General features: G+C 44.7%; 1 protein-coding gene across 5 annotated transcripts in view; it reads left to right on the top strand.

The window, feature by feature from the left end:
• The first annotated feature begins 1,086 nt into the window (after positions 1 to 1,086).
• ST3GAL6 (ST3 beta-galactoside alpha-2,3-sialyltransferase 6) overlaps positions 1,087 to 13,475 on the top strand; it is a 41,076-nt gene continuing 28,687 nt past the window's right edge. For 2 of the 5 annotated variants that reach the window (XM_032200153.1, XM_032200199.1), the window contains exon 1: positions 11,133 to 11,178. In XM_032200153.1, coding sequence (XP_032056044.1) covers positions 11,154 to 11,178 — 25 coding nt within the window. In that variant the 5' untranslated portion in view covers positions 11,133 to 11,153. Of the gene's footprint in view, positions 1,421 to 1,642; positions 1,665 to 2,065; positions 2,089 to 11,132; positions 11,179 to 13,475 lie in introns of those variants that run through there. The other 3 variants (XM_032200162.1, XM_032200180.1, XM_032200189.1) reach the window with 3 other exon arrangements.

Genomic DNA, 13,475 nt, shown 5'->3' on the forward strand with positions numbered 1-13,475 from the left:
TTAGTAAACTAATTTTGTGAGGTAGATATTTTAGCTATGTACTTTGAAGCAGCTTGGTTTTGTAAAGGCCGGGATGTGAAGGGTGAAGACCTGAGGAACTTCTTGGGAGAAAGGGGCAAAAGTATGAAGGTATTTTCAGCTCAAGGCAAGACAAATTACAAAGGGCTGAACTTTGGTTCCCAGCCCAGAACACACTGAAAACCACCGTGGTTGGCTACGGACTGGGATAGTCCCTTAAGAACAGACAAACTTTCCCAGCTTTTAAGTTGTGATATTATTACATGTACATATAGGCTGTATAAAATTGCTGCTGGTGGAGTCGTTCCCTGTACTTTTTGAGGCTGACCACAGCAGTGACAGTGGTAGCCACCTAAAAATACACATCCAGAAGCCGTGCTTCCAGTAAAGGAAGCATTGTTCTGATCCAGTGCTAACACGTACTACAAGCGCCCTTAAACACAATATAGAAAAACTTCAGATTAGGAACGTGGAGAATTGTAATGTTGGAAGCAGGAAAGGACAATTAAAATATTTATATGATACAGCCACTGGACAAAACGCAGCACTGATGCATGCAGGGTCCGATTTTAAACCAAGTGGTGTTTTTTTTTTTTTGTTTGTTTTGTTTTGTTTTGCATCTCCTTTGTCACTGGTGGAGCTATTAATTTTTTTCTCCAATACCAACGCTCTGCCCCATGCAGTTGGGTGCTGCGGCAAGGGGATGTTTTCCAGGAACCCCATGGCTCTTCCCAGGGCTGGTGACACAGGGTGTGGCCTCCCCGTGCCTCCGGCAGCAGCTCTTCGCCAGGACAGATCCTGCCCTGTTGGCTGCCTCTCAGCTGGGCTTGTTGGGGGGAATCGTTGGAGGCAGATGCTTGCACTGGGACAGTCCCGCACCCGTGGCTTTCACCTTGCTGGGCTTCTTGTTTTTTAATGTAGTTCAATTTTTTAACCAGTTGCCTTGCCTCCTCTCTTTCCCCAAGCTGGCAATGTGTTTTTCTCAGCTGTTAACTGCCAGAGGGTGACGAGTTGCTGGCTGGGGGCAGGAAGGAGGAGCAGGCGCTGCGCTTCCAGCTGGAAGTGGTGAGGGAGGACACAGCGGGGAGATGGAGCAGCGCGGTATTTTCCTTCACTCAAGTCCCTGCTCCCCCGGGAAAGCTTTAATATGAACTGAGGAGGAGTTTCAGTTGACTCGAGCCAAAAAACATCTGCCAAAGTATGCAGCATGCTTCCTTTCACATTTTCTCTTGCAGACGGGGCTCCGCTGAACCCAGCTCTCCTCTTCATCCTCACCATAAACAAAACCATACGGAAATAAGACTTGAATAGCCCCGATAAGAAGCTACAGAAGCTCTTCTGTTCTCTGCAGTTTTCTCAGTGAGAAGATTCAAAGATAGAAACTCCGCCCTGTCGACAACTGGTAAGTGAATGCATCTGCTGCATAGAGCGTAGCTGGCATATCTGCTGCCCGGGCTGAGAGGACCTCATGGCTGCTGCCCGAACCCAGGGGACTTGGCACGCAGGCCGTGCTCGTTCCCAATTTTTCCCACCAGAAAGACGTGGGGCATCGCCTCGCCCCTCTCCTGCGTTATTTTGCGTGGGAAAACTTCCAGCGCAGCTCGTGCACGGGGGACGCGCGCTTACGGTTTTAAAGCCTCCTTCAGGTACGTGCTGATGGCAGCAGCGAGCAGTGAGTGCGGGAGCCCACACATGCACAGGCGGAGCCGGCCGTCCCGAGCCCTCAAGCCATCACACGGAGCCTGCCTCCACCAAGCCTCCTTGAAAGCGGAGCCGGCCCCGCGGGTGCGCGCCTCCGCCTCGGGGGCGCGCCCCGGGCTTGCTGCGCGCTCCCCCCCCTGCGGCGGCGGCGGGGCGGGGGGAGCCGCCGGCCCGGGGCAGCCCCGCTGCGAGGGGGGGGAGCGGGCGGAGCGCGGCCCGGCCCGGCCCCGGGGCCCCCCTCGCGGGTGGCCGAGCGCACGGCTAACGGGCAGCGGCGGGGGAGCCGGGGGAGGCTGCCCCCGGCTGGAGAGAGAGGAGGGAGAGGAGCTGGAGCTGCTGCTGCTGCTGCTGCTGAGCCGCTCCGGGCCGGTAATCCTGCGGGGCTGCGGGGACGTGCGCGCCTCCCGCGGGGGTACCGGGAGGAGGAAAGCGGCTCTGGGAAGGGCTGCGGGCCTAGAGGGAGAAACGAGGGATCGCTAGGTAGGTGCTGCCCGCTGCTAGGCAAAGCCGGTAGGTACCGGCGGTCTGTGCGGGGGGGAGGGAGGGAGGACAAAGCCTGCAAGTTTTGTGCTGTCTGCTTGCTAAAGCCTCCGGATTATTATTCCGCAGTGGAGTTGGTGTTTCTGTCCTCGTTGCAAACTGGGAGATCCGTTCTGCCGTCCTTTCTCGAGTTAGGATCCCCACTGACGGGAATGGGAACTTTTGTCCTGGAACCAAAGCTCGGCAAAGGCAGTGAGAACCGGTCTGTGTTATGTAGATGTAGAGCTGGTGTTGCCCAGTTGAAACTCTGTTTCTTCGTTTGTTTTGTCCCTCTCTTCTTTACCGGCTTCATGCCAAGCTATTTGTAGATACAACATGGCTACAAAAGTATTTAGAAAGGGCAGCTTTGTAATGGGATGAGATTACTTGGTGCAACCTGACAATTCTCTTACAGCTAAACTGTATGCAAATTGTGCAGAAAAGCATATAATTTCGAGCGCGGAGAATGCCAGTGTGCTAGAGCTGTCACTCCTAAAATTTAAAAGCTAAGTTCAGGGAGGGCTTGAAGAAAGAGGAAACGTGTATGAGTGGGACTTCTTATGGACCCATTTCAGACCAAGGAAATATTACCAGCTGAATAGGTTCTAGAAGTGATATTTTTGAAGGAAAAATATCTTTCAGCCTGTACATAAGACTGCACCAGTGATACGCTTGTTTTCCTTCCCACCTATGTGAAATAAATCTGTGGACCTTTCTTTCTGGCTTGATACAGTACCTCAGTCTTCAGCATGTCTGTCTGTCTGTCTGCTGAGCTGAAGCAGAGACAGGTTAAGCCACTCTTCAAGCTTACGGCTCTTTATTAAAGCAGCGGTATTAAGGGTGGATAGGTCCCATGGTCTCCCTGAGGGTCTTCCTGGCCATATGAGACTTCTTCTGCCGATGGGATGTACGAATCATCCCCTGAGACTCTTAGTGCCCAAGTACTCCTGTGTTGAAGGCAGGAGGAAAGCTGCTTTAGGCAAGCAGTTACCTGGTGGGAATTGCCTGTGGGAGCAGCTGTGGAGTGTGTAGGCAGGACAGCGAGGCCTGAAAACTGTCAGAGAGATCTCAGCTGCGCGAGTACTAGGTTGTAAAGGTGTAGGGGAATAGGTGAGTTACGGTGGTTGGCGAGACATGAGTCTGATGTGTATCTTGTGCTCTGCTAGATAAAGGCTTCAGAAGGTACGTATGGGTGTTGCCTCACAGAGAAGGGAACACAGTGAATGATCTCATTCATGGCAGCAAGTCCTTGAGGTGCTCCTTGTCCGCTTTCTTTTCAGAAGTCTGAAAAGTTACAGGCAGAGATGGTTTTAAAAGATTTTGTATGATCGCTTTCTTCTTTGTGTGGCTGGTTTTGGATGGAAGATGGCAGGGAGTGGGAATAGTTTTTTGTTTTTTTTTTGTTTTTTGTTTTTTTGATAGTTTATTTGTGCTATTAATATTCTTATCCTGGGCTCATTTTTCTGGATACACCATGGTTAGTGTGTCTCAGTAAAGGTTTGATCTGTCCTCCCCAGACAGGTTTATAAGACCTCTCTCAAGCCTGCCTCAGCTGAGATGTGGCTGTCTGCTTCTTGCACATAGCTTTGTGTGCTGCCAGGTGTTCAGGTTCAAGTATTTTGGCCTGGAAGAGGACACAACCAGGTGGGTTGCTTGAAGATGTAACTTGAAGACTGCCCTGAGTGTCCATGAGGCAGAGCCCACCATTGTCTCAAAGGCATCTGTAAGGAAAAACTCTTTATTTTCCCCAATACAGCTTGTAGCACAGAATGTTGTTTTGTTCATCTTTGTGTGTTAAGATTCAGGTTATTTTACGTATAAAAGTTTGTTCATACTGGGTGTGAGTGTATGGTGAAGATACTGTACTGTGGCTCTGTAGTTAAGGGCATTTTAGGAACAGGCTCAAGCTTGCTTGAAATACTGCTTCAGACATCTTCTTACAGATGCTTACGAAGTCTTAACTAAACAAGTTGAAATATACACCATGTTTTCTAAGAGAAGTTTAATTTTTCAAGCTTGTAAAACTCATTTGACATTCATTTGAGTTATGTCCATTTTTGCTAGACTTACTGAGAAACTAGTAAAGAATACTGGGAAATCATTTTATGGGGAAACAGTGTAGAGGGGTTTTTGGTCTTTTTCACAGTTTCTATTTTCTGCTCTTTACTTAAAAGGGCAAGAGCTTGGTAGCAGAACAAAAGAAAAAAACACACAACCTTCAACTTCCCCATTAATCCACTTTTTTCTGCTTCCAATTTTGTAATCTTACATATGACTAATTCTCTACCTATTTGTAGTCTCCAGGGGAAATTACAATAGAACTTTTTCTTTTTTCTTTTTTTCTTTTCTCCTTTGGTGTGTGAACTTCTTTAAATGCTAACTCTTCATCTCTTATCCTACAGATGATCATAAAACCTTTAGCTTTTCATGATAGATGTTCCGGTTGCAAGGAAAATGTGATGTGCAAGCTGTTGTTGCCACTGAAAATCATCTTTTAGTATCGAAATTCATCTGCTTTCACTTTGCAGTTCAGTCTTTTAATTGTTGCTATCAGAAGCTGAAAAGTTCTAACTAAGAAGCGGAAAAGTGGCAGGCAGCACTACGCTAGCTGGTGTGTGCTGTTAAAAATAGGAACACAGGTCTTGCTTGAAGTATCAGCATCTTTTGAAAACTTAATTGGATAAATATAGGTGCAGAGTGGTCAAAACACCTCACAGTAATGCAGATGTATGTGTTGTCTTAAAATATTACATCCTCTTTAAAGTTTATTTTGGTAGGGTGAGGTAGCTCTTCAGTGTTCAGAAGAAAGTCAATATTCATGCTTATGGGCAAAATTGAAACCTTGCTGTCTCAACAGGAAGACCCTTCTCATTTGCTCTGTTGCAATGCTGTATTTTTAAGTGTTCTCTGGATAATGCCCAAAGTCTGCATGTAACTGTTTGTGTTGCTTCCACTCCCAGCCCCAGCAGCAGCAGTAAAACTGGAGCGCATTGTGCTGGAGCTATTCTTTACATTCCTGCATCCGTGGGGAGCCAGGAGGAGCAAGGCAAAAACGTGAATAGCCCCCACTTGCCCTGGCTGGGAAGGGAAGGCTGGAAAACTTGAGAAGCCACAAAGCTGATCCTCCCTCCTGTTGGAAGAGCAGGAATGGAGTAATGCAGGGACTGGTTTTTAAAACCAAAAAGGAGTGAAGCTCTGACTTAATCAGCGAAGCTCTTCTTAACATCTGTTGATTCACAGTGCAAATTTCCATTTCCTTAGCAGAAATATTGCTTTCTTTTGGGCCACAAGCCAGCAGAAAGCTGTATTTGTGAAGTGGGTGGCTAACAGTCTTAGATTTCCACAGGCTCTTCAACTCACTTTTAAAACAACAGTTTCTCTGCCTTGAGAGTACAAGATGGAAATGCTAAAATAAAGATCAGAGCTGAGAAAAGTTCTTTGTCATACTGAAGCTTCCCAAGCACGACGGTGCTTCTTTTTTTCACTACTGCTTTCAGGATTCTGTGGCCAGAAATTAAATGAGAATGGCGTGAGGGGCATGTCACTGCCTTAACCAGAGTGCTAGGAGAGGTAGGCAGTGGAAATATGCATACCTAATGGCCATTTAACAGTGAATACAAGGTGTGTGCATGGAATATCGTGTGGGGTTGGGGAGGAGGACTCCCTTTTCCAGGGTAAGAAAGGAATTGACGTGTTTCTGCCATCGTCGTCTTTTTCTCTTTTCCAACATAAGTGTTAACTTAAATATCTCCCTCACATTTTGCTGTTCTGTGTTGCACTGGCAGTTGGTGACTCATGTGGGGGAAATGATCTATTTAGGGAAAGGGAAGCACCCTATTACAAAGCAAGGGGTACTGCAGAGAAAGAACTTGTTTTTTTTTTTCCCTGCAATGAGAAGAGGGGAAGGTGCTTGGCCTCTTAAGAACTGCTGTTGCTGAATGAAACCACAAATTTATTCATCTTTTTCCAGTCAAAATAGGTATTTCCTGTTTCTCTGAAGTTCTTGAACCTGCTTGTCTACGTCCTCCACCAATGTCATGTCTGAGCACCCTGGAAACGCTATCACCTTGATCTTCACAGTGCTTCGGGTAGTCTGAAGTCAATGTATAGAGCTGAGACCAGGAGCAGGGTTAGTAGCGTAGATGGGAGATACCCTGTAGGGTTTGTTTGAACATAAAATTTGCACAAGATTAAATGGAGCCATAATATTAAATCCAACTGATGAAGCGCCAGAACAAGTTAGGATTTGTCCATATTGGTGAATGTGTACGAGGCTCACTAGCATGTGGTAGCTAGTCTTGATCATGCCCCGTGCATAGGCAAGTTACTGTTTTCTCATTCAGTTAGCTGGGAAAAGGCAGTTTTCCACTGGAAACAGTTAAAGGGAAAAAAAAAAATAAATAAGCTAGCTCTGCTTGCCCAAATGTTTTGCAATATTTAATGAGACAGGGTGACAGTTACTTGCCTCAGCTGGGAATCTGGAAGGCTGTAAAGGGCTTTCCTTCCCACCCACCTCCCCCAGTTTTATAACTGCCCATGGCAATTTTAATCCCCAGTTCACAGAGGGACTCGGAACTGTGTCAGTAGTGAAGTGCCGCATGGTTCAGCAGCTCTGATGTAGCAGTACTGCTTCAGTCTCCTTTGGTGAGCATCCTCTCCTTTCCCTGCCCCAATTCCCAAGCGCTGATGTTGGCAGATCAATAAAAGAATACTAAAGCAAGAGGGCAGGGATGTATCCTCCAGCTCCTCTACTGAACAGTTCTTGATGCTGTGTGTGCACAAGGGAAATCAACCACAAAGTGTCCACTATGTGCTCTCCCTAAATAGCATCTCCCATTGTTGCTGGAGACAGACTAGTGGGCTGGACGGACATCAGTGTGACGTAGCAGGGCTGTTATCATGTGTGTGCTCCTCAGCACGAGCTGAGCAGCACAGGCTAGGTGTGTAGACTGGATTCTGACTAGCCAAATGGTTAAAATACTGGTCACTGTAAATACCATTTGTACAGTTTCTTAAGATTGACTTATTCTTGCAAAACATATTAAGAAATTACTGTTACTTCATCTTAATTGGAGCAATTTAAATTAAATAGCTATTTTCATTCCTTCTAAGCTAATGGCATGCTGTAGTTTGTTTTCAACTAGGGACATCGGTTCTTAGGTGGTTTTGTATTATTTTAAAGATTTCTAATTTAGATATCAAACATGGGTCTTATTCTTCAGATTTCCCAGGGAGGTTTTCTTACAAACACTGGCTAGTGTCAAAGTGATTTTTTTTTTTTTTTAAGTTGAGTGACTGAAGTCAGCTAATGCTACTTATTAAGTGGCTAAAAAGGATATTTTACATATTTAAACATTTAAAAGGTTTAACTTCAGGCAACACAGTTGAGGAAATTCAGACATTTATATGTTTGTGCAAGGCTTTTCAAAATTTTAGCAATTTTTTTAATGGCCAGAAGCTGTTATAGTATCTCTGCAATGCAATTCTGTGACAAGCAGAAATAATGAAGCTGAGTTTCTGATGACTTTCTGCGTGTAGACTTTCTGATGTTTAATGAAAGACGAGCTTATGGGGTTTCTTTCTTCTACCCGGCTGCCTACTTATTTTTGCAAAACTTGCAGAGGTCTCAAATACATTAAGTTCTTAATCTCCTGTCAGATTTGACTAAAATTAGCCAAAGGGGTTTGAGAGTTGTATGGGGAAGGAAAGAAAGGGCAGGCACATCTGTACATACAGTGTACGATTGCATAAATTTCACTTCATGCTCAAAACATGTGCAATATAACAGAACAAAGAGCCTTTTACTGCATTTCATGCTCTAATGACGCCCTGCATCGTCTGCTGTGTCGCATTGAATAGCCATCTAATAGCATGTGGTGGTGCTGGAGGCTGGGCTGGATTTGGTGTGCTCGGGGTAGCAAGGAAAAGATGCCAGCGGTCAACACAGCGGGTCCTGTTTGCAGCGTGCCTTGCTCTAGAGAACTTCCAGTTTTATGCTGAAGCAAACATCAGGCTTCACATTATATCCCTGCAGCAGTGCAGACAGTTGGGTTATAGGGGACCAGATCTGTGCTGCAAAAGAAGTCTGTCACCCTGCTGTGACTCAGGAAGGTGAGCCATTTGTTGTCTCAGGGCTTACCTGTTACTCGCTTATCTCCACTAAGAGACACTGCACATACAACCCTGGGCATATCCGATGCTTAGCAAAGATCAGGCAGGGGAGAACAGCTAATGTGTATAAAAACACAGGAAACTCACGAGGAAACTTATGTTCGCGTTGTTTTTTTTTCTTCTTGTGTTTAACCACTGTTGAAACTGAGAATCAAATGGCAAAAATAGACACTGCTTCACCTGCAGCAAGCCAGACCAGGCTGAGAAAGTAACAAGTGAAAGCGATGCCAGGAACGGATGATTTGCAGCAGATGAAGCTCTCTGAAGGACTGGACTGTAAGGAGCGTGGGGCTGTGTGTCTGCAGCGAGTCCCTGCCAGGAGCACTACCCGCTGGCCCCCAGATCACACTTTGTTGCTCTTGGTGGGGCTTGTTGGTGTTTTGGCCACTGTGGGACAGCCTCTGTGGGAGGGCTGCGAGGACGTAAAAGTGTATGGGTAGGGTGAAATGCACCTCCGACTTCCTAGGGGTGACTCTTTTCAAAAGCAAACATCCCAAACAGTGATACATCAGTTCTCAGTTTTGGGTAGGGAAGTGGGTGGTGTTAACCTTTGGTGAGGTTTGAGGTCTGAAAGCCTGAAATGGGAAGAGAAGAATCTCTGTGTAGCACAGAGAAAAAACATATAAGCTTTCCCAGCATTCCCTAGTGACTAATTTAGGCAGCTTTCCTGTCAGACAGATGGCAGTTGAAGATTACCATCAGACATAATTAGCTTTCCTTATGTATAGCCAGGGAAACTAAAGTGCATAATTCAGGGCAGTGAATTTCAGTATAGGCCAAATGCCCCTGAAAGTTATCACTGCAGTATGGGCTCTTGTGGTGTCATTTTATAGCTCTGCATCATTGTAATTCTGACAGAAACATGTAAATGAACTTATGCAAACTATTCCGTAAGGAACTGAATTCCTGTATAACAACTAACACAGTTGTGCTGTGAAGGATTCCAGTTCTGGTTTTGTGTCTTTTAGCCTGCACCTTTGCCCTGTTTTCTTCGCTGTGAATTTGATTTCAGTTTTGTCTTGGGAAACACACAACTAATGATACTTCCAACTCAGATAGAGCTACATCTTCTTTGGAAGCTCGTTAGCTTACCAAATAACATAAAACATAAAATAACAACAACAAAACCCAACAATAACAGAAACTTTAAAAAATTATTTACTTATTTTAAATAGTAAAGAATGCAGCAAGATGTGAATGGATTTTATTCTGAGATGTAAACTTATTGGTGTCTTTTCCCATTCAGAGAATGTAGGACTCCGCATTCTGTGTTACGTGTTCTTCATTCAGTACTGTGTCTTTCAACTGTTTGGTGTCTCTTAGCTCTGGAAATCCTCAGGGCAAGTACTGTTTGGATATTGTATGCGGTAGTTTTTCCTGTGTACGTATTTAAGAAATGAAACAAAGCACCTAAAGCCTTTAGGGGCTCTTCTGCTACCTGTACAACAGTTCTTTGTTAGCTCAAAAACACTTTACACCCACAAAGCATTCTCAGCTGTGAAGTTGCTCATTAGAGCTTTTCTTATCATGTTTTTTGGTTGTTGTTGTAAATAATATTTTTGAGCTTTAGTGCCAAGAGAAGGAAACTACATGTAGTGAAGGCTTTTGAAAACAAACTTAATACTTACAGTACTTGGGCTTTTCTAATTTTGCAATGTCTGTTTGGATTTAGCTTTCTTATAGTAGTTAGCTGTTACAGTGTGTACAGTGATTAACTTTCATGACCCAGAGGCAATGTGAATGTATTTGTCGCGGTGCTGAGTTAAGAGCACTAATGTTATCAGAGAAGTTGCTGAAACTGTTGGTGTCCTGCAACTTACTTCTAAGCTGGCAGAGTCCTTGCCAGCTTCCAAGACTTGCCAGCAGTATGGGGTGAGTGCCACCACTTATCTCCATTCCACCCCCTCCCCTAAATTAATTTAGCTTTACACTTTTCACTGACTTGTTTTGCTACATTCCTGAGGATCTCTGAGCTCTCTGTTGGCACATGTGTACCATGAAAGATTGACTTGCCAAATCTGCTTTTAAGGGTAAATGCCATCTCAAGCAGCTAGTTTTTGGTGGTGGTGAGTGGGTATGTGTGTTGGGTGTGTGTGTTTTAAAGCAGTTGGGGCAAGACTGAAAGCAACAAAGCAAAAATTAGTGAATGTAGCTTGCTTAGGGCTCTGACTACAGGCATGCTTTGCGTGTTATTTCATTGAAAATTAAGCTGTTCAGTTTTGTGTGCTGGTACGAGTATGTTCACCGAAGAACAAGTGTATGAGTTCACCTATTTGCTGGCTCATTTAATCCACACAAACCTGTATAACGTAACTTCCCCAAACTGACTGGTAGATTTATTTGCATAATTCCAAGTCATTCTTGTGAGAGTTGAGGTTAAATCACTAACTCCAAATCAGCTGTAGCTGGATGTTTTAGATATCCTAGGTGTTATTAGAAGACAAAGTGTGCCTTGTTTTAAAGTGAACTTAAGGCTGTGGGTGAACGTGCACATGTAGTACAGATAAAAGTCTCTGAGTGGACCTTCTTTATTTAAATTGACCATGTTTTCTGGGAAAAATCTGGTGAGCTGATACGTTTTGTAACTGAACTGTTTTGAAATGTGACTAATTTGGCTATTTCCAGCCTTTTTTTTCTTCCACCTCTTCTGATGTCTTTTATCTGGGAAACCCAAGAAGGATTGTTCGCTTGACCTCCAGCCTCTGACTCTGCAGGCATTCATGGACAAAGACCAGTGGGTGTGAATGAACAAAGTGATGCTGCAGTGGGGTGTGTATTTGTTAATCGTTTTCTGTTTTCTCAAGCATTATGTAGTATGTGTCTTTCTTGTTTGAGAGAAACTGGAGAAGCAAAACAACCCAAGGCTATGATGCTCTATTCCTTCAGGCAGAGCAGCTGCCTTAAGTTGACAGAAACCTCAGTTTTGCACGTTAATGTATGAGAAAAGGACTTGAACTCTGACCCCCAGAACATGTTGCAAGGCTTGTTTATATTCCAGTCTTTCTGGAAGAGGAGCTGAAGGAAGAGGGGAAAGATGGGCTAAAAAGGTACAGCGTTGGCCCCGCAGTATGTGGGAGGAGCCTGCGTGGACTTAAAGCACATATTCTCTGTGTGTTTTGTTCTATTGTGCACATGTTGGTGTCTGCTGACACTTATGATGTGTAATATATAAACAGGAGTCCATCTTAGGCTGGCTAAAGCTTTAAATGTTAATTCAGGAGAGTACAACAGGTCTGGAGGAAACCTTTCAGTTAAGGCTGTCTTACCGAATTTGATGGTGGTGTGTTTGATGTTGTTGTTAATCATTTGTTTTTAGATGCAGTTTGAGCTGAATTTGTAGTGTTTGTGTTGATTAAAGCTTTGGGAGTCAAGGAAAGAGAACTATCTGCTTAGCTTATACCTGCTTTGGTATTTGCATGCCTAAGTTAGATTTTGACAGAACCCAGAGTAACTGCACTGCAGCTCTGTTGCTGGGTGTGGGAATAAGTGCTGGTCTGTGTTCAAATGCATAGGAGGAATTTATTTAAAAGAAAAGAAAAAAAAAAAAAAAAAGTAAAGTGTGTTGGAGGGGGAGGCCTGTGGAGGAACAGGATAGGCAAAGCATATGAAAATGTCTGTTCCCAATGTCTGTGCACCTTTGTGGAAATTGGCTACTTCCAGCTAGTCATCATTTCAAGGTATAACTATCAGCAAGAAGCTGGGACTTGATTGTGGTTGTAGACAATGTTTTGGGAAATCTGTGATGCTTAGAAAGCACCAGTTTGGTAAGAATCCAGTAGTTACTATTTTTATTCCCCTCTAAAAACACAAGTTGGATGTGGATCTACCTAGGGCTGCCTTATAAACCCAATTTAGCAGTGTTTAACTGTACTACAAAAGGTATGTAATTTGGTGGAATGAGCCCCAAGCCATTTTGGAATGTTAGGGAATATTGTTTTCTTGGAGGGGAAAAATAATTAAAAATGGCAAACCAGCTATCTCCTCTTAATGCTCTCAGTTTAAGTTGTGCCTACACCATACTACAGAGCGTGCTGATGCCTCGAGCTGGGGCCAAGGATCCCCACTGCACTGTGTTGATCTGAGTCAAACTGTTAGCTCAGCTCTCACGGGTGACATAGCAACCCTACTCTAGCCTCAGGCTGGAGGGGACATGTTCTGCCTCTCAGCAGGGCTAATTAACTCAGCAACAGACCTTTTTACTGAACACTGTACCTACTGTGGCACCTGGTGCATGTGCTCTGTTGCATTTCACACATCCAGGTTTCCTGGCAGGATACCCTGGCTGATGATCTGTAGCGCTGTTCTTCATCTGTGGAGCAAAGTATTTGGTGTCAGTGTAAGTGATGCTGAATTCTGTGTAGATAGACCCAGAAGTGACACCTCTATGAAACAATGTGCTTCAATAACTGTGGCACAGGATTGCAGTGCTGTTTTAGAAAGTTTATAAAAGCTTGTAATAAATGACCATAGTCTTGTACAGGTGTTTTCTTGCTGTCCAAGAAACAGTCAGAAGAGTGAATACAACCTCCTTTTTTCTATGGTCTGTTCCTGTGCATTGTTTCTGCTCCTGTACCCACTGCAGGGCACGTGTAAAAGCTGCTGGGTGCCCAGGCGGCAGTAAGAGGAGTGGACAAGGGGTGACATTGAACAGGCTGTATCGCACTTGATAAATAGGAGGGAGGAGCAGGAGACCATGGGCATGGTGCTAAGGCCGAGTGAGTCAGGACCTGCATTGTTTTGGCAGCTTTTCCCATACTCTCTGCGTTGATAGCATGTTTTTCTGGCTTATCTCTTACATGCACACGAGAGAGAGGCTGCAAACTCATGTTTTACAGATCTTGCCTGAAATGTTGGAGGGTTTGGGTCTAGGTAGAACAAGCCTCCAGAACAACTTGTCTGTATTTAAAGTGCTAATGGGAACAAGGTGAGTGAGCAGGGCTGGAGATGATGGTTCTGGGTGGTACAAGTGCTGTGTTGCCTGTCATGCACATAAACTTCCCTTCCTAGACCTGCCTGCGGCCTCCTGGAAGGGAGCTAACTTCCCTCTTCCACCAGCTGTCCCATGT

Source organism: Aythya fuligula, chromosome 1, assembly GCF_009819795.1.
Source record: "Aythya fuligula isolate bAytFul2 chromosome 1, bAytFul2.pri, whole genome shotgun sequence".
NCBI lineage: Eukaryota > Metazoa > Chordata > Aves > Anseriformes > Anatidae > Aythya > Aythya fuligula.